This window comes from Corythoichthys intestinalis, chromosome 22 (assembly GCF_030265065.1).
Source record: "Corythoichthys intestinalis isolate RoL2023-P3 chromosome 22, ASM3026506v1, whole genome shotgun sequence".
Taxonomy (NCBI): domain Eukaryota; kingdom Metazoa; phylum Chordata; class Actinopteri; order Syngnathiformes; family Syngnathidae; genus Corythoichthys; species Corythoichthys intestinalis.
Genome location: NC_080416.1, coordinates 4,874,593 through 4,894,443, shown reverse-complemented (window position 1 = coordinate 4,894,443; position 19,851 = coordinate 4,874,593). Strand labels below are relative to the sequence as shown.

General features: G+C 40.7%; 1 protein-coding gene across 6 annotated transcripts in view; it reads right to left on the bottom strand.

The window, feature by feature from the left end:
- Positions 1-3,234, bottom strand: part of LOC130910999 (adhesion G protein-coupled receptor B1-like) — a 30,525-nt gene extending 27,291 nt beyond the window's left edge. For 5 of the 6 annotated variants that reach the window (XM_057828704.1, XM_057828702.1, XM_057828703.1 and 2 more), the window contains exon 1: positions 552-1,451. In XM_057828704.1, the coding sequence (XP_057684687.1) occupies positions 552-1,284 (733 nt within the window). In that variant the 5' untranslated portion in view covers positions 1,285-1,451. Of the gene's footprint in view, positions 1-551; positions 1,452-3,148 lie in introns of those variants that run through there. The other variant, XM_057828701.1, reaches the window with a different exon arrangement.
- Positions 3,235-19,851: the final 16,617 nt, after the last annotated feature.

Here is a 19,851-nt window from a genome sequence, read left to right as displayed (position 1 = left end):
AATTTCAATCGTTATATCCTCAGACAGGCAGTGTATAGATTGTCTTTTAGTCCAATTTTTGTCTGCGCACTCAAAGCCGCTAGTTGTTCCATCTGAAATTGCTTCAAACCACTGCAGGGGCCGGCAGAAGCGTTGCTATGCCAACTGCAAGAGTGCTTCGATTTTCACCGCCAGCTGACTGTGAGGTCTTTGTGCTCCTTGCCATCCTTTTCTCCTACATAAACACACCCACAGACTCCTGACCCAAACACTGAAGTCCACACGCTTGACTTGCACAACAACAGAGAGTTAGCGATGCGTGTCTTTCAGGTAGTTCGTTCAATTAGGCTTAAAGATGCACTTCTCTAATAACTTTGATTTGCTCCTTATTAGTTCATGGCAGCAGAGTGCACATCCCTCGCCTGCGCTCGTCTTCTAGAGACAGTTCATCAGTATTGAAAGTTTTAAGAGGCAAATTAAAAGGTCACTTGGTGATAAGGTGGACTGGGAGTCGGCAGGACATAACAGTTATGAAACAACTGGACATTGTTTTGTTTGTGTGTCAGACTTACTGATGATCTCAGCATTTTGTCCGTTGTCTCTTGGCACTGGAGAGCATTTCTCAACGTAGACGCCACCTCTGTAGCAGCTGCCTGGTTTCCTTTTGGGGGTCTCCCAACACTGGCATGGGGTGTTCATGATGCCGCAGGGATAGTCGTGGGTACTACTAGACAGGCACTTCTCCAGCCACTGGCACAGCATCTGGCAGGCGGGCATACTCGGGTTCCTTTTCCCAACAACTAGAAACTCAGTCTTGAACTCGCTGATGTCATTCTGTGCGATCTCCTCCAGACCGTTGCTTGAAGCCACCTTGCGGATTTGCAGGAACTGCTTGCTGGATTCGATGTAGGTGACAGTGGTCGAAGCATCACACAGCCTGACTACTTCGTCATAGCTCTCCATGCCAAGGTAAGTACGGGATGTCTCGATGAAGGAGTCGAACTGGAAGGTCCTGATCTGCCTAGGTGTGCAGGAATCGGTTGGCTTGGTAATCTTCATGTAGACAGTGTAGCGACGAGGGTCTGGGTTCTGCAGGGTCCAGGAGCACGGCGCAGACGGAAGGTTGGTTGTAGAGGAGAAAACGCCGAAGAAGCGACTCTGTTCAAGGGTTGCGCAGGTGTCAGAGGCCGGTCCGGATGGAGTGCAGGATGTCAACGTGAAGAAGAGGAGGACGAGAGCCACACCGGGCCCGAAAAGAGCTGACGACGCCATTGTGTCAGCTTTGGTCGAGGATCTAAATCTCATTTGCTTCTTCTTCAGCAGGTTTTAGTTCTTCAGACAGTTTAGAGTGTCAATGAGGTACCTGGAGAGGGACAATACAGTTTCAGGTGAGAACACTCGCAAGGCCTGCACAATATATTGTTTGAATATCACCATTGCAATGTTCGCTTGCACAATAGTCCCATCACAGATTGTTTTATAGACACAATTCGTCATCATTTACAGATAAACCCCCTTAGAATGGATTAAACGCATATTTTTGCACCCTAGTCAGAGTCACCTGATTTTGAGAGTCCTGATCCGAAACCATTTTTTGTTTTTTGTTATTTGACGCTCACGCAAGAACAGCCTCTCACTTACACAGTTGCTACAGCACACTTCGGACAGAGTACCAAGCTTCACGATAATTACCACATTTGTACATTTGATCGTAGAGGAACCATGGAGTCTTTGGCCAGATCAAAGATACAAACCTGTCAATCACCCTTAACATTAAGTATCAAACGCCAGCTGCATTGGCGACCAAGAAAAACAGTTTGGTCACACTGCTTAGCAGGACTGAGGGTGAGAGGCTGTACGAGCATGAAACAGAAAAACATAAAACCTGATCCTCTGAAAAATGGTGTGATCGGCCCGACTTCCGATCACATGATCGGGTCGGGACGCATTCAGTGCTTGGCCAAGACATCTCACTAACCCACGTCTGGGCCCACAAATCCTATCATCAGCTCTTCTGATAACCAACAATGGACAGTCCAGAACAATGGAAGGACTTCCTATCTCCGATAACGGAGGAACTCGTTGGACACTCAGCACTCATGTGGCTGTTGGCTCTTGGCACTGGGGAGCATTTCTCAACATAGACGCCGCCTCTGTAGCAGCTGCCCGGCTTCGTTTTGGGGGTTTTCATGATGCCGCAGGGATTCTCATAAGTACTAATAGACAGGGAGTTCTCCAGCCACTGGCACAGCATTTCTACTGAATACATTGCAGACATAGTGAGTCAACCAGTCTTCTCAAACAGAACTATTCAACTCATCAACCCTAAACTTTCACAAAGAAAACTTTGCCAAGGATAACCATTCTGAGAGGCTAAGACCTACTCGTGTTCAGGAATATAATGTTTAAGTATGTCGCGAAAGAACCAAACTGGCGAGTTCTCTGCCGGATAATTGTGATGAAACAGCAATTACAGCCCCTTAACAGAAGGCTGGTATCGGCAAGCTCTTAGTCTTTCCTCCCACGCTCTGAACCGAACTGTGAAGCAAATGCGTCAGTCTGACGTCCGTAGAAGCATTACCACTCGTGCCGATAGGCACTTAGATACCCATTTTTTTTTTTTTTTTTTGCAAAGTGCAGGGCTCTTATTGCACGGTAAACAAGAGAAATGATTAGCCCGTATCCGAGCCTGATTGCATGCCCTGGATATCAGTAATACCTAAGCACACCTGAAATGAATACAGACATGCACGAATCTGAGTCATAATGCAAGCGCCAAATGAGCTTTTGGAGAAGAAAAAACTGAACTGACAAACAAGTCAAGCGTGCTTCTTGCAACAATACTTCATGCAAATTGCATTTTCTTATGAGTATGCAACAAATGCTATCAAGTACAATCGTATATGGAGTCACTTTCTACATCTCCACTTGACCTGCTCTCACTGAATAGACAGGAGACGCGCTGGCTGGTTGCTCGGCAACATCTATCACTTGTGTTTACTGCAATTTGTCTCTTCTATACTTCTGATTAGTCAGTAAAAGGGACTGCATAGGTTCATTATTCGTTTACCCAGTGAGAGAGGAGCGCTAATCATAAATATGCCTGACTATAAAACAAATATAACAACTCAATATACTGTATATATGGATAATTTGACACAAGCCTTACCCTTCTAATATACTGTACACATATAAACCTGCACAGCCTTTCACTCCGACATGCACCTGCACTTTTCAGGCTTCATTTCCTCACATCTGTCCCCTTACTGCCATTCCGTGAGCAGCATAGCAAAGATATATCCCTCTCCCTCCCTTTCTCGTTCTCGCACCCGCCCCCTTAACAACCGGAAGCTCCATGAATGTGCATCGGATAAAGCGTGCGGCGAAAAGAAAGGAGGACCAGCTGTTGTCTACGCACATTGCCACTTTCCTCCTGACCTTTCTGTTCCGTCTGACCATTTCTCTCTGTCAGACATTTCGGCAAAACAAGGAGAGACTGTTGTCATGGAGATGCAGTTCTGGAAATTTGGGGTTAAAACTGAAGTGCTGCAACATGCTCACTTTGGATACAGCAGATTTAATGTTCAATTCCTTTGTTTTCCACACTATAAGGCGCACCTAAAAGACTCAAATTTTCTCAAATTGGTTAATCATGACATTCTCTTCAGTGCAGCTTCATCTACTGGATGCATAACACAACCCCAACTACTAGTGCGCCCGATATATGAAAACAGTTTTAAAATAGGCCAAAAATTGAAGGTGTGCCTTATACTCCATTGCGCCTTATAGTGCAGAAAATACATTTATTTATTCATGCTTAATTAGACCACGTAAGCAGTAAACTCAAACAAATGTCAATTATAGCCTTGATTTCCGAATGCTGGTGTATGTCCCACATACACCAGCATTCACTTCATTCTTTTGACCTCCCACTGGTCTTTGTGAGATGCTCTCCTTTTGTCAAAAGATGCCATTTTAAAGCCATTATAGGTCAACTGTCACACTCAAATTGCTCACGTTTTGAGAGAAAACACCCGCCAAAACAAAATGACAACAACTCATCCAACGCCACAAGTAGCAGAAATGCTGTGCGGGAAAGTTCTGCATTACTTTTGAGTACAGTTGTACCTCTACAGACAGAAGTTTCAGGTTAAGACACATCTTAACAGGAAAATATTGCCTCTTGTTACGAAAAATGTTAGTATACGGAACGCAAAAATATAGTATTATTATATAGTTTACTGAAAGTAATATATTTAAAGGTGCTCTGCCATTGCCGAGCATTCCTACCATCCAGTTGGCTAAGAGGGACCTCTACTGTATGTGTATGTGTGTATCCTAGCATCATCTCCATTCCTCCTTGTATTCTGACAGCCTAAATTAGTGTCTTAACTTTTATTTTTATTGTTTTTAATAGATGCACAACTCAGATTTTATGTTCATTGTGCAAAAAATATAATTGTAACATGCATTTGTTACATGTTTTGATCCATTATATATTTATGTTTGAATTTTAGGGGACTTGGAACGGATTCTACATGCAAAACGCAACTCTACTCGTACAATTTTCAAGTTACGAAACTACTTCCAGAATCAAAAATGTTCGTAAGTAGACGTATCACTGTATATGACTTTAAAATAAAGACATTGCCGGTAAAATGTCGTCTATAAAAGTTGTAATGCAATAAAACAAATTGCAAAAATGAATGTAATGTAAACAAAAATCCTACATATTGGGTCCTAATTATTTTTCAAACAGATCATGTGATTACCGTCTTAGAGCCTCTAACCCTACTAACTGGGCATCAGTGTTGTTAAATGTATAACTAACTGATTTGCACAGTTTAACTGTAGTGTAACTGACTTATTTGCTCAGTTTACTGCAGCGGAGGCAAGAGTTGACATGACGTTTCAGCACCATGGACAGCAAACGAAAAGTTTCAAGATGCACAACAACATTGAAAATATCACAAAAAACACAATACATAATAAATATCAATAATTAGACACTCATTCCATTTTCACTGAGATCCGATTGGACGTCTATCACCGTCATTTGCGCTAAAACACTATAAATCATTCAATGCCAGTCATCCCAATTCAAATTGAATGAATAAAGTGCGTTTTCTTACCTTTGAACTTTAAACGTGCGGTCTTCGGATCTGCGGAGTGCGTTCTGGCCAAAACTTTTTTGTTTCTTGACTTTACGCTCAAAAAAGATGCGCCAGGTCCACTCCCGACCCGAGCGGGTCAGCCCCAAATGTCCGTGATGCCCACAAGCAAACAATTTTTTTCTTAGAAAGGCGACTCTTACAAACTCCAAAGAGTTTACTACCAACTTTGTTTAGCAGCTATATCCAGAAAAACTGGTGTATAGCGCTCGTTGTGACGAATCTGGCTTGCAGCGGCGCTCCAGTCGACAGTCCGGAGAACCAAAAATCTCGCTTGTCCGAGCTCCAGAATCAAAGTTGGTACTTCTACTCCCGGCTTCGGAGTCTTCTTGCTTGTGGCACTGAAAGTGGGTTCAGTCTCAGTGTAGCGTGTGGCCTTCTGTTCGTAGTATATATCCAACCACGCCCCCCCGCCCCTTGCAGTCGGAGTCGATGCGTGGATGAAGTGAATGAGACAGCACCAAGATGCGAAGGGAGGGGAGGGAGGAGTGTGCGTGGGAGAAGTGTTTGTGTGCGCGCGCCTGCAAGTGTGAGGAGAGTGACCGTGTTTGCGCACGGAGCCGCGAGGAGTGCAGGGAATGCGATGATGAACGAGGAGGGAGGGAGGAAAGCAGGCGTGTGCGCATAGATACAGGCGATTATGAACACCAAACTACGCAGATATCAACGCAGGGCCAAAGGTACCGGAAGGAGGATGAGCGCAATCGGTGAGCGAGGGGATGAAGCTATTGGACTGAAGCCAACAGGAGTTTCTCACATTAAAAAACACTTTAGTTATTAACACTTTCAGGGACAGTGGGCATCTAGTCAAAAATGACCATTATTGCCAGCTCAGGACACAGAGTTTGTGTTGGGGTAGTTAGTAAAAGAAGGGAAATTGATATTGAAAACACCTATTGACGGTGGGAGACGTCCAGTCAATTTCAATTGGAAGTATAGGTGGAGTTTTTGTTGGGGGGCAAAACATGTTGATGACCCTGAAACGCAGTATTAGCATTCAAATTAATTTACAAGATATATGATGGCAGTGTTGTTAATCTTACTTTAAAGCAACACTTGGTAACTTTTCAGTTTTGGTAGATTTTGGCGACATCGGTGGACAAAAGTGGGAGTGTTTTGCCTTAAAGCGTACCTTGGATAGAAAGACATGTACTTCTTAAAATATAAAATGTTAGTACAAGTTACAATGATTTGGAATTAAAAATCCTCTTAATGTTTTCATTTTAATACATTTTGTCAAATTAAAAAAAAACAACAACAAACAAACTAGTAGCTCGCCATTGTTGTTGACGTCGCACGGCGAGGACGTCACATGGCCACGGTGCCATACTTCACAGTGTCACTCTTTAACTATGTAAGGTAGTTATTTAAATACACCACAAGGTGTCATTGGCGAGTGTTAAATTAATAAATTATTTACAATTTATTTGTTTACAATATATTTTTTAACACTTTCAGGGACAGTGGTCACTACAGTGGGCATCTAGTCAAAAATGACCATTATTGCCAGCTCAGGTCACAGAGTTTGTGTTGAGATAGTCAGTAAAAGAAGGGAAATTGACATTGAAAACACTTATTGACGGCAGGAGACGTCCACTTTCAATTGGAAGCATGGGCGGAGTTTGTGTTAGGGCGCAAAACGTGTTGATGACCCCGAAACGCAGTATCAGCATTAAATTTAATTTACAAGATATATGCTCGGCAGTGTTGTTAATCTTACTTTAAAGCAACACTTGGTAACTTTTCAGTTTTGGTCGATTTTAGCAACGTCGATGGACACAAATGGTAGTGTTTTGCAGGGGTCCCCAAACTTTTTCCTGTGAGGGCCACATAACTTTTCCCTTCTCTGATGAGGGGCCGGGGTCAGTTTGTAATAGAAAAAGTATGACGATTGCAGGAGTGCCTAAATGTAAAAAAATATTGTTTTTCAGAAAGCCACAATCAAATAACCCTTCCTGGATTCTTCACGGAACAAAAGTAAAAAAAATAAAAAAAAAAAAAATATATATATATATATATAATAATAATAAATAATAATAACACTATTAATTAAATAGATAATAACCAAATAGCCCTCTATGAGTTCTTCACAGAAAAAAGGCCAGGAAATAAATAACACTATTGAGAAAAAAAAAAAAAAAATCAAAATGCTCTCTGGTATTGTTCAGGGGGCCGGACCAAACATGGAGGGGGGGGCCGTAGTTTGGGGACCCCTGCCTTAAAGGGTACCTTGGATATAAAGACATGTACAGTGGACATACTATCACACGACCACTTCAACACATGATCTTTTCGACATCCGACATAAAATTTGACCCGCCATTTGGTTCTACATCCGACGACATGCTCGGAATACGATTTTTGACAGCGCTGCAGATCCTTTGTTTTGCCAGAAGACGAACGCACGGTTGATTTTTTTGTGAGAGAAATCAACACTGGATACGAAAAGGTTAGTGCAGGTGGAGAGAAATTAAATCCAATTATTTATTCCATCAATTCGCCTAGTGTCCGCTGCTGTTGACGCCAGGATCGAAAAAGAAAGTAAAATAGCGCTCTCTTGCTCACGCGGTGTGTTCAGGTACAGCAAAAAAGTCCACCACATTAGAACCCGATTCGTTACATTATTACAGGTATTATTATTATTATTGCTATTATTATATTATTGTTATTCTGATTTTTATTCAAAATTTATTTGTTATGCTCATTGTAATTGCTATTTGAAATAGTAACAGCAGTTTTTACTCAGGATTTAGTGTAGGTTTTTGGGCTGTGGAACGAATTAATGCAATTATAATGTATTCTTATGGGAAAATCCTGCTCGACATACTATCATTTCGACTTACAAACAAGGTCCTGGAATGAATTAACCTCGTATGTAGAGGTAAACCTTTAGTTCTTAAAAGATAGTTGTTAGCACAAGTTACAATATTTGATATTAAAACCCCTCTTAGTGCTTTCGTTTTGATAAAATTTGTAAAATTGTAAATAAAGAATAAACTAGTAGCTCGCCATTGTTGTTGACATCTCACTGCGGTGACGTCACATGGCTACGCAGCCATACTTCACAGTGTCACTCTTTAATAACTATGTAAGGTAGTAATTTAAATACACCACAAGGAGTCATTGTCAAGTTTTTGCGCTTTATCCCTCAACTGACGTCGTAGTAGAGTCAGTCACAACAAACAAGACTTCTGATAATGGCTCCCAGCGTCATAGTTTGTATATTGTGACTAAATATTGCCATCCAGTGTATTTGTTGAGTTAAACGAGTTGCTAAAATGTTGAAATAGAATTTGACCTATTATGCATATGGCGGAAAACACTTAGGTGACTTGAAGTTCCGCTCTGACACCCCCAATTTGTCCAAATTTCAAAACTGTCCGATATGCACGTGTGATACATCATTGGAAAGCTTAAAATGTCAATTTTCTGGGGGAAGAAAAATTTTGAACAGGAGGGCATTAAAAAAAAAATCTTTTTTAAACAGCAAAACCCTAACTGGAGGTGAGAGCATGTGAGAGCAGAATTAAAGACGCCATGATTTTTACGAGATATTATCACGTACTTACATTGTTTCGAACCAAACACTCAATGTAGCATGTATCACCGAGTGTCAAGACACAGATGTGAATGGCCGCAGCTGGGTTTTTTGGGGATTTTATGGGTGAAAATTGAGAGATTTATTAGCTGTTGAAAATTTATGTCAAAATTGCACTAAATAAAAACAATTTAAGTCGCTATTTCGGGCAAAAACTTATATATGTTAAATATTGCAAATGACCCTGAAAATATTGGTGATTATCTATCTATCATTTGGTGATTTTTGTGCAGCTAGCGTAAAATCTAAGAATTTTATAGCCATTTTAAGTTTTGTTATACTTATATACCGTAAGAACCAATTCATCTGGATTTTATCAGGGAACGACTTTGAATTTTTTTTTTGTGTGGCTGGGTTCCTGCCACCCTCGTCAAATTTAATTAGTGCCGGTGAAAGTGATACAAACCCTTTCAAGATATGAAAGAGGTGTCATTCAACTCGTTGTCAGTCAATATATTATCACAAATGTTGTATATTTTATGAAGGTTGAAAGTTACCTAGTGTTGCTTTAAAGGGGAATTTTTGACATAATTTTTGAGTTCGCGGGGTCGGTGGAGTTGGGTTCAAAAAAATTCCGTGCAGTTTGTTAGTTTGTTAGCTGCAGGGCTCTGGAGTGGCTAAGCTAGTGCGAGTAAATGGTGTTTGCTAGCTTGGCAATAAAAACAACATACTGTATGTTATTAAAACTTACCATTGAATGTCAACAATTGTACTATGAACAGAAACATTTGTAATCCAGCAGTTCTGCAGGGAACAGGTTGTCTAGGCAAGCAGAGCAGAGCTATGTCACATTGATTTTTTTGGTTGGGACAAAAGGGATCCCCAAATTAATCAGCCTGATGCACTGTACTCTTTACTTTTTGACCACAACATGGCTTCGTTTGAACAATTGGATCTGTTAGTATCTTTTCAACATGCACTATGTCATCCTCTTTTTTTAGTCATATCGTAGAAGAAAGATCCCCACGGTTCTATGACAGAATGACACTCCACCCCCTGGATGTTCTTCTTAGGGAATCTGTGGCAAAACACTGAACAGGAACAATGACTAACGCTTCTGTTTTAGACTTCCTGATTCATGTTGATCTGTAAGCAAACCCGCTCTCTCACTATTGAAACTGAGCCAACAGTACTGTAACAGGCGGACACCCACATTAGGTTATTCCTTTTCACGCTCAGAGAACCACCCAGGCTCGCCTACATCTCCCAAAGAAGAGGGGAAGCCGATTCACCGCTGGTGCATGTGTGCGCGCCGTGTTTCAGTTATGATGTATTTCATCGCCACAGGCTAAGGTTGTGGGTTTGATACCGAGCCCCTTCGACCAGAATTTTCTGTACATTAAAAAAACGTACCAATTAACATTAGCAGCTGATACACTTCACCTGTGCATAAATATGTTGTCATTCATACACCCGAATTAAAGTTATGATTTTAAAGTGCATATGCCACAAGAAAGCATGTTTATTTCATATTACACGCGGTATTTTATGCTCCTGAATTAAATGGACCGCTTGGATGTGGATGTGGAAGCGATCAATTTATTCAAGTTTTTGAATCCCGAGCCATGAAAATGAGTGACTTCCGGCCAGAGTCTAGGGTTGAGGGAGAAGCCAGACGGGATGTCAGAGAATGAGAGGATCTTCACTATACAGCCATACTATTGTACGGAGAAGAGTTGTGGATTCATCTGATTTAGCGGATTATTTTGTTTATTTGCGGATTATTTTGTTTATTTTTCGCATCATGCCAGCCCAATGTGCTGCAGGCTTTAGTTGCTACACCAGGGAGAGTGGCGTTAGCCTTTTGGGGCTTGCAAAAGATCCTGTTCAACGCGAAGAATGGGCAAAACAAGTCCGACAGTCGAGGGGTGAGGAAGTGATTAAGCTACGTGTTTTATATAATGTCAAATACTAGGATTATGGCACACGTTTTAATAAGGTGGTGGTTTTTGTGGGTGACCATGCTTGCCGTCGGCTAGCGAAGCAAGGCGTGCTTGCCTTCATTGGCTGGGGACTGTGGCGTGTGTCAAGCTGCCCGATGTCGGCCGGTTTGTCCGCTGAGAATGAGCCATTTTTGGCCTCGGTGACATGCGCTCCCGAGGAACTGCTTGCCGGGGCCGCAGCACAGGAATGACAAGCTGTAATAGTCCGCTGAAAGTTGCTCGCCGGCGGAGGCTGGTCGATCGGTGAAGACAATCACTCCCGCCGCCGTGTGTGACATGAGTCGGGGTAGTTTTGTGTGAGTTTTCCTGTTCAATAGGCGTGGAACAGACTTGGAAGAGCTGCTCGGTTCGAGTTAGCATGTACCTTAGCTCTCACACTTCCTGTTTTGTTTACGCTCTTTCCTCCAGGGGGATGACAAGAGCCGGACTAACTCCGGTTGCATGAAATACCGTCGGGAGGTTTAAGAAGTCTGCAGTTTTCACCATTAGGCAGTAATTTTGCCCTGTCACACTGAATAAATGCACTTTTAATTAGGGTTGTTCCGATCATGTTTTTTTGCTCCCGTTCCGATCCCGATCATTTTAGTTTGAGTATCTGCCAATCCCGATATTTCCCGATCCTATTGCTTTTTTTTTTGCTCCCGATTCAATTCCAATCATTCCCGATAATTTTTCCCGATCATATACATTTTGGCAATGCATTAAGAAAAAAAAACAATAAAACTCGGACGAATATATACATTCAACATACAGTACATAAGTACCGTATTTGTTTATTATGACAATAAATCCTCAAGATGGCATTTACATTATTAACATTCTTTCTGTGAGAGGGATCCACGGATAGAAAGACTTGTAATTCTTAAAGGATAATGTGACTTTGTATATTGTGACTAAATATTGCCATCTAGTGGATTTTTATGAGCTTTCAGTAAACGATACTTCAGCCATTTAACTTCTGCCCAAATGCATGATGGGAAATGCAACCATTACTGTGCGTAATGGTACCAATTGATATATCTTCTCAGCTTTGGGAAATAAAATATGGTGTTAAGAAAAAGATCAACTACTACCTTTCTTCCCCACATTGCTTCCCACGATATTTCTAATCTTTGAGAGAGGGGTTGTAAGGCTTTAGCCAATTAAAAAAAGGCTTCAAAGGCTGCCAAAATTCTCTCATTTTACGCTGACTTTTAGCTCTATGTATACATAATACGGTGCCATTATAGATTGAACACGACAATGCGTGACTGAATAGTGCAGCGCCTGCGTTAATTGCGATAAATATTTTAATGTTATTACCGCCGTTAACGCGATAAATTTGACAGCCCTACTTTAAGCCAAAACTAAAGACTCTGGATGAGTGTAAGACATTTTGTCTGTAACAAATACAATTCAAAAACAAAAAAAAAGTATATATATCCATATATATCAAAAAAGGCATGTCTGATATTTTTTTGCCGATTCCAATACTTTGAAAATGACGCGATCGGACCCGATCGATCGGCGTCTTTACTTTTAATATTTCATATTCCATTTAGCACAAGATTGTTATTTGCCATGACCATCCAATTTATATAGCAATCGGAGAAAAATACTTAGATTCAAAGAATACCCTGTAAAAAATTGGACAGATAAAAACAATGATGACATTTTGCAATCTGCTCTAGTCATCGGCCTCTTGTTTGTTGTTCTGAATCTTCCTCCTTCTCCAAATACGACTCAAACATATATGGCTGTATGTCACATACTTCTACTGGATCGACAATATCGTTGGAAACATCCACATTTGAATGACAATTGCTGAAAAATGCTTCCTCCTCCATTGGGCTCAATACTAAATCCCCTGAAATTGCTTATTGTCTGACGTCATCACAAAGATGGAGGCGCCAGAGCGCTATAATGACAGGAGGAGCTAAATGGCAGATTTCAAGATGCATTTCTCGTCATCTACATTCTCTGTTGCCCTCAGAGAATGCGCTATTTTCGGCTTGGGCTCGGGGAGCCACACGCTTTCATCTCATTCTCGATTGTGTCCACTTTCTTGTTGCACATGTATGTTTATGATGTAACTTTATTTGGCACCCTTGGATAATAATGAGAGTCCAATTGAATGTTAAAAAGGCCTTATTCACAGCCATAAAAGTTTTGCGAGAAAAATATAAGGGGGCAAAATTCGGCAGAACAACGGCAACGAGCCCCGCCCGCCTGCCGTCGTGGCAGCAGAACGACTAGCCAAAACTTGCTCGCCACCGGGGGCTGGCTGATCGGTGAAGACAATCAACCCCGTTGTCATGTGTGACTTGAGTCGGGGTAGTTTTGTATGATTTTTGTTTTCGAAAGGCGAGAAAAAGACTTGAAAAAGCCGCTCGGTTCGAGTTAGCATGTCGCCTCCTGTTTTGTTTACGCTCTTTCCTCCATTTCCGAAGGGGCAGGGAAATTACAAAAGCCAGACTAACTCCAGTGGAATAAAATACCATTCGGGTGTTTTAAGTAGTCTATAGTTTTGACCATAATGTAGTAATTTTGCTCTGTCGTACTGAATAAATGCATTTTAATATTTCATATTCATTTAGCACAAGACTTTTATTTGTCATGACCATATCATTTATTTAGCAATTGGGGAAATACTTAGATAAAAAGAAAATCCTGTCAAAATATTGGAGTAGAGAGATTAAAACAATGATGAAATTTTCCTCATTCTGAATCTTCTCCCTCAATGGGCTGAATTCTAAATCAGCTGAAATCTTTACTCTGCCGACGTCATCACCCAGCTGGGGACGCTAGAGCGCTATAATGACAGGCGGGGCTAAACGGCAGTTTAAAAGACTAATTTCTTGTCATCTGCGCTTTTCCACATTTTTGTATATAGTTTAATCGTCTCAAAATATGATTTTAATTCACATAATAATGCTATTTACGACTATTTTTTAATCCTGGCACAGGCATTTCAAGGACCAAATTTCACACTTAACCCTTTCAGGCACAAATCCAGATTTTTTTCCCTTAAATGTTCTTATCACATTCCACTTTATTTACAAAGCTTATGCCGTTATCCGCGACTCTGATCTGCCTACTGAGGAAATGCTCACCAAAACATGATTAATAACACCAAACTGTGCCTTTGTGAACCAAATAAATTATACTCTCTCGTGGCAATCTGATCTGCAGAGGTAATTACATCTATCAAGTACAACCACTTTTAAAAGCATCTATTTTCAGGGTGTTATTTAATTTTTAAGTGAAAAACAGCCTCTTTAGTGAGCTAGTTTGCCTTTCCAACAACAGTAGCGTCAGTTCCAACACAATTATTCAGGTAGATATCCATACGTACATAAAAAATGTCTACAATTATATAGTGTAAGTCACAAAGGACACTCCATTAAAAATAACTTAAACATTTATTACCCCTTAGTTGTCACATCACTTTTAAGAGTCGGCGTGGGCTGATGCAGACACAGTTACATCAACAAAACAAAAATGACGATAAAAGTAAACGCAAGCAAAAAAGTTTTGGCCTCACACAGTGAGTATTATATGAGGGAGTATTATAGCTGTCGCTGGCAGCAGGGGCTCCATAAAAGTGTCAATATCTCAGTCAAAGTGCACAGTAAACACAGACCCAAAGCTAGAGATTTGTTTGCGCCAAATGCAGACATAAGCAATATCAAAAGTCAGGCTCTTCAGAATCAACAGCGCTGTCCAGGTGCTCACACGCTGGCAGTTTCTGACCTTCCAACTTCTTACGCTTTCACCGCACAACATGCAAGGGCTAGATGTGGAAGTCATTGAGGACAGGCTGTCCTGTTTTTGTGCTTTGAGTTAAAGTGGCCCAGCGTGAAAGCAAAGAGCAAAGCATGACGATAGTGACATGAGGAAACAAGCTGTCTGACGTCACTGTAATAGAGAGGGCTGGATGAACTGTGACTCCTTTGCATGTCATCTGACCAATCCCCCAAAACATTCTTAGTACAGGTGGCGGCGGTAGTGATGGTGATGATGACGGTGATACATACCTGTCAACCCGAGGCCATTGGCAGTCTTACAAATAGTGACGTATAGGATTGTTCTGATCATGTTTTTTTCTCTCCCGATCTGATCCCGATCGTTTTAGTTTGAGTATCTGCCGATCCCGATATTTCCCGATCCGATTGCTTTTTTTTTTGCTCCTGATTAAATTCCAATCATTCCCGATAATTTTTCCCGATCATATACATTTTGGCAATGCATTAAGAAAAAAATGAATAAAACTCGGACGAAGATATACATTCAACATACAGTACATAAGTACTGTATTTGTTTATTATGACAACAAATCCTCAAGATGGCATTTACATTATTAAATTTCTTTCTGTGAGAGGGATCCACAGATAGAAAGACTTGTAATTCTTAAAGGATAAATGTGACTTTGTATATTGTGACTAAATATTGCCATCTAGTGTATTTGTTGAGCTTTCAGTAAATGATACTGTAGCCATTTAACTGTTCTGCCCAAATGCATGATGGGAACTGCAACCATGACTGTGCGCAGTGGCACCAATTGATATATCGTCTCTGCGTTGGGAAGTAACATCGGGTGTTAAGGAAAAGATCAACCACTACCGTTCTTCCCCTCATTGCTTCCCACGATATTTCAAATTGTTGAGTGAGGGATTTTCAGGCTTTAGCCAATTAAAAAGAGGCTCCAAAGACTGCCAAAATTCTCTCTACTCATTTTACGCTGCCTGTTAGCTCCATATATAGGTAAAACGGCGCCATTATAAATTGAACGCGACAATGCGTGAGTGGGACGTGCAGCGCATGCGTTAATTGCATTAAATATTTTAACGTGATTAATTAAAAAAAATTAATTACCGCCGTTTACGCGATAAATTTGATAGCCCTACTTTAAGCCAAAACTAAAGACTCTGTAAGAATGTAAGACATTTTGTCTGTAACGTTAAATACAATTAGAAAACGATTTAATTAAAAAAAAAAAAAAAAAAATTAAAAAAGGCATGTCCGATATTTTTTTTGCCGATTCCGATACTTTGAAAATGACGTGATCGGAATGCCAGTCGATCGGGACATCTTTAGCTGACGTATGCCCTTACAAATTGGTGGCTAATCTTACGTCAATTTTTAAAATAATATGAATATATTGGTAATATTGTCAAATATAACCTGATGCAATCAAAGAACAATCAATATCTTCAGCGACATCATGATTACTAAAATTTAAAAAGTGACTTTTGTTATAATTGTATGTAGCACTTTTGGCGATTTCTATCATGTCTTTTGAAGGCTGCACTTAATGGCACTTCAGCTCGCAATTCAGTTTGATTTGTAGGTACAGTGTGGCAAATAAGTATTTAGTCAACCACCAATTGTGCAAGTTCTCCTACTTGAAAAGATTAGAGAGGCCTGTAATTGTCAACATGGGTAAACCTCACCCATGAAAGGCTGAATGTGGAACAACCCCCCAGAAAATCACTTTGTTTGATTTTTAAAGAATTTATTTCCAAATTAAACTGGAAAATAAGTATTTGGTCACCTACAAACAAGCAAGATTTCTGGCTGTCCAAGAGGTCTAACTTCTTCTAACGAGGTCTAACGAGGCTCCACTCGTTACATGTATTATTGGCACCTGTTTTAATTCATTATCGGTATAAAAGACACCTGTCCACAATCTCAGTCAGTCACACTCCAAACTCCACTATGGCCAAGACCAAAGACCAAACATAGCAACCTTTGCTATGTTTGGAAGTCATTTAATGGTGCAAATCAACTATTAAAATTGCTCCCGTTTTAGCATTAGTTCACTTCTGTCTACTTTCGACATGTGAAAATTTAAAAACTTTCATCATTTAAAGATAGATTCAAATCAAGATTTTGCCGATTTAGGAGTATTTTAGATAAAAAGTTACTTAGGTTTGCAAGATTTCTGGCTGTCCAAGAGGTCTAACTTCTTCTAACAAGGTCTAACGAGGCTCCACTCGTTACCTGTATTAATGGCACCTGTTTTAACTCATTATCGGTATAAAAGACACCTGTCCACAACCCCAGTCAGTCACACTCCAAAGTCCACTATGGCCAAGACTAAAGAGCTGTCGAAGGACACCAGAGACAAAATTGTAGACCTGCACCAGGCTGGGAAGACTGAATCTGCAATAGGTAAAACGCTTGGTGTAAAGAAATCAACTGTGGGACCAATTATTAGAAAATGGAAGACATACAAGACCACTGATAATCTCCCTCGATCTGGGGCTCCATCCAAGATCTCATTCCGTGGCGTCAACATGATAAGAACGGTGAGCAAAAATCCCAGAACCACACGGGGGGACCTAGTGAATGACCTACAGAGAGCTGGGACCACAGTAACAAAGACTACTATCAGTAACACAATGCGACGCCAGGGCTAAAACCCTGCACTGGCAGACGTGTCCCCCTGCTGAAGCCAGTACACGTCCAGGCCCATCTGCGGTTCGCTAGAGAGCATTTGGATAATCCAGAAGAGGACTGGGAGAATGTGTTATGGTCAGATGAAACCAAAATAGAACTTTTTGGTTGAAACACAGGTTCTCGTGTTTGGAGGAGAAAGAATACTGAATTTCATCCGAAGAACACCATACCCTATGTGAAGCATGGGGGTTGAAACATCATGCTTTGGGGCTTTTATTCTGTAAAGGGACCAGGACGACTGATCTTTGTAAAGGAAAGAATGAATGGGGCCATGTATCGAGAGATTTTGAGTGAAAATCAGTGAAATCAGCATGAGCATTGAAGATGAGACGTGACTGGGTCTTTCAGCATGACAATGATCCCAAACGCACAGCCAGGGCAACAAAGGAGTGGCTTCCTAAGAAGCATTTCAACGTCCTGGAGTGGCCTAGCCAGTCTCCAGATCTCAACCCCATAGAAAATCTGTGGAGGGAGTTGAAAGTCCGTGTTGCCCAACGACAGCCCCAAAACATCACTGCTCTAGAGGAGATCTGCAAGGAGGAATGGGCCCAAATACCAGCAACAGTGTGTGAAAAGCTTGTGAGGAGTTACAGAAAACGTTTGGCCTCAGTTTTTGCCAACAAAGGGTACATAACAAAGTATTGAGATGAACTTTTGGTATTGACCAAATACTTATTTTCCACCATGATTTGCAAATACATTATTTAAAAATCAAACAAAGTGATTTTCTGTTTTTTTTTTTCTACATTCTGTCTCTCATGGTTGAGGTTTACCCATGTTGACAATTACTGGCCTCTCTAATATTTTCAAGTGGGAGAACTTGCACAATTATTGGTTGACTAAATACTTATTTGCCCCACTGTAGTTCATTAGTGTGTCCGATTATAAATAAAAAAAAGTCAATTGATAAAATGAAACTACAGATGCAATCTTTGAGCCAGGGAACATTTCTTTTGCTAATTCTGTGAAGTGATCAGCAATAGTTGCAGGCAAATTGTGTTCGGCAACAAATTGGCAGAATAAAACTTTATGACCAGTGTTGTTAATCTTACTTTAAAAAAAGTAATTACTTAGTTTCAAATTACTTCTCCCAAAAAGTAATTGAGTTAGTAACTCAGTAAGAGTAATTTGTTACTTGGCAAAGTAACTGGTGTTACCTTTCATGTTTTTTTTTTCATTTAAAAAAAACAACAACAAAAAACAGCAACCTTTGCTATGTTTGTAAGTCATTTAATGTTGTGAATCAACTGTTAAAATTGCTCCCGTTTTAGCATTAGTTCCTTTCTGTCTACTTTTGACATGTGAAAATTTCAAAAGTGTTTCATCATTTAAAGATAGATTCAAGTCAAGATTTTGCCGATTTAGGAGTATTTTAGATAAAAAGTTACTTAGGTTTGCTAGGAAGGTTCACAGAGCCTTTCTGAGAAGTCTACTGCTTTAAAATGGCGGCTGTTTACTAACGCCGCCGGGTCTGTCATTTCGCATGTTGCTCTATAGTATCTTAGCTACTATGATGCCCGACAGGAGCTTCCGAGTTGTGGAGAGAAAGGTTATCGGCCGATAGTTGGATGGGATTGGTCCTTTCTGGGGGTCTTTTTGGATCAGGACTCTTTGTCCCTTGGTCAACTATTGAGGGTGGGTCCCACAGTGATATACGAACGCCTCGATCGCCATCCTTTCAACATTAGACTTAAAATTTTGTCAGGAAACGGGGAGGCAGGTGGTGTGTGGACCCAAACGCAGGAAAAGGGAAGCGAGGCAAAAAAAGGCGGTGCAATAATGTTTTAATTAATGCCAACAAAAAACAAGGTACCAACAAAATTACCAGGGAATCCAAAAAGTCTTAAACAAAAGTCAGGCTAACAACTCAACTTACTTTAGAAGCAGGACGAGGAACACGAGAACTGGGGAAAACGCTGTCATGAACGTGGACATGCAAATTGAAAATGACGCAACAAGGAGTGAAAAGAAACTGGGAGCTTATATACACACACAGAAAAGGGTTAACGACACAACGAGGACCAGGTGAGGATGCAGATTAAAGGATACACTTGGAGCAGGTACAACAGGTGAAATCAATGGGCAATCACAGGGACAAGTCACACTAGGAAAAAAACTAACACAAAACCTAACAAATTTGACTCATCACTTGTCTCGACATATGATAAAATGCTCAAAATACAACGATTTACAACAGCTTAATTGTGCCATACTTTGCAAAACTGCGTCTAGACACCTGCAAACTGCTTTAAACAGTTTTCCTAACTACGTCTCCTTTCAAGTCTACAGCTAGATGAATAATCGTCACTGTCATTCAGACAAGAACTTGATACAGACACAGCAGGGAGTACTATAAAACACAGTCTGATGCATATTTAATCTCTCTCAGGTCTCATTTACGGACGATTCAGACCTGTCTTACACCCATTGCTGTCTACTCAACACCCTGGGGAGTCTGCAGTTATTTTGGTAATCAATAAAAAAGAAGGGAAAGCAGCTTTTTTTCTGGTCTTGAAATGAAAGATCTTGCAAAGATTCTATGTAGATTGTTATGATAAAGTTGATCCTGCTCACAATGTGCACGCTTCTCGACAATCACAGCCTGCTGTTACAAACTGTCCTCCTTGTTTTGGAAATCAAATACTCTCATTAGGAACTAATCAAGGAGGTGGTGTGAGTTAAAAGCAAGTGATGTGCATGTACGCAGTGACTCATTGCC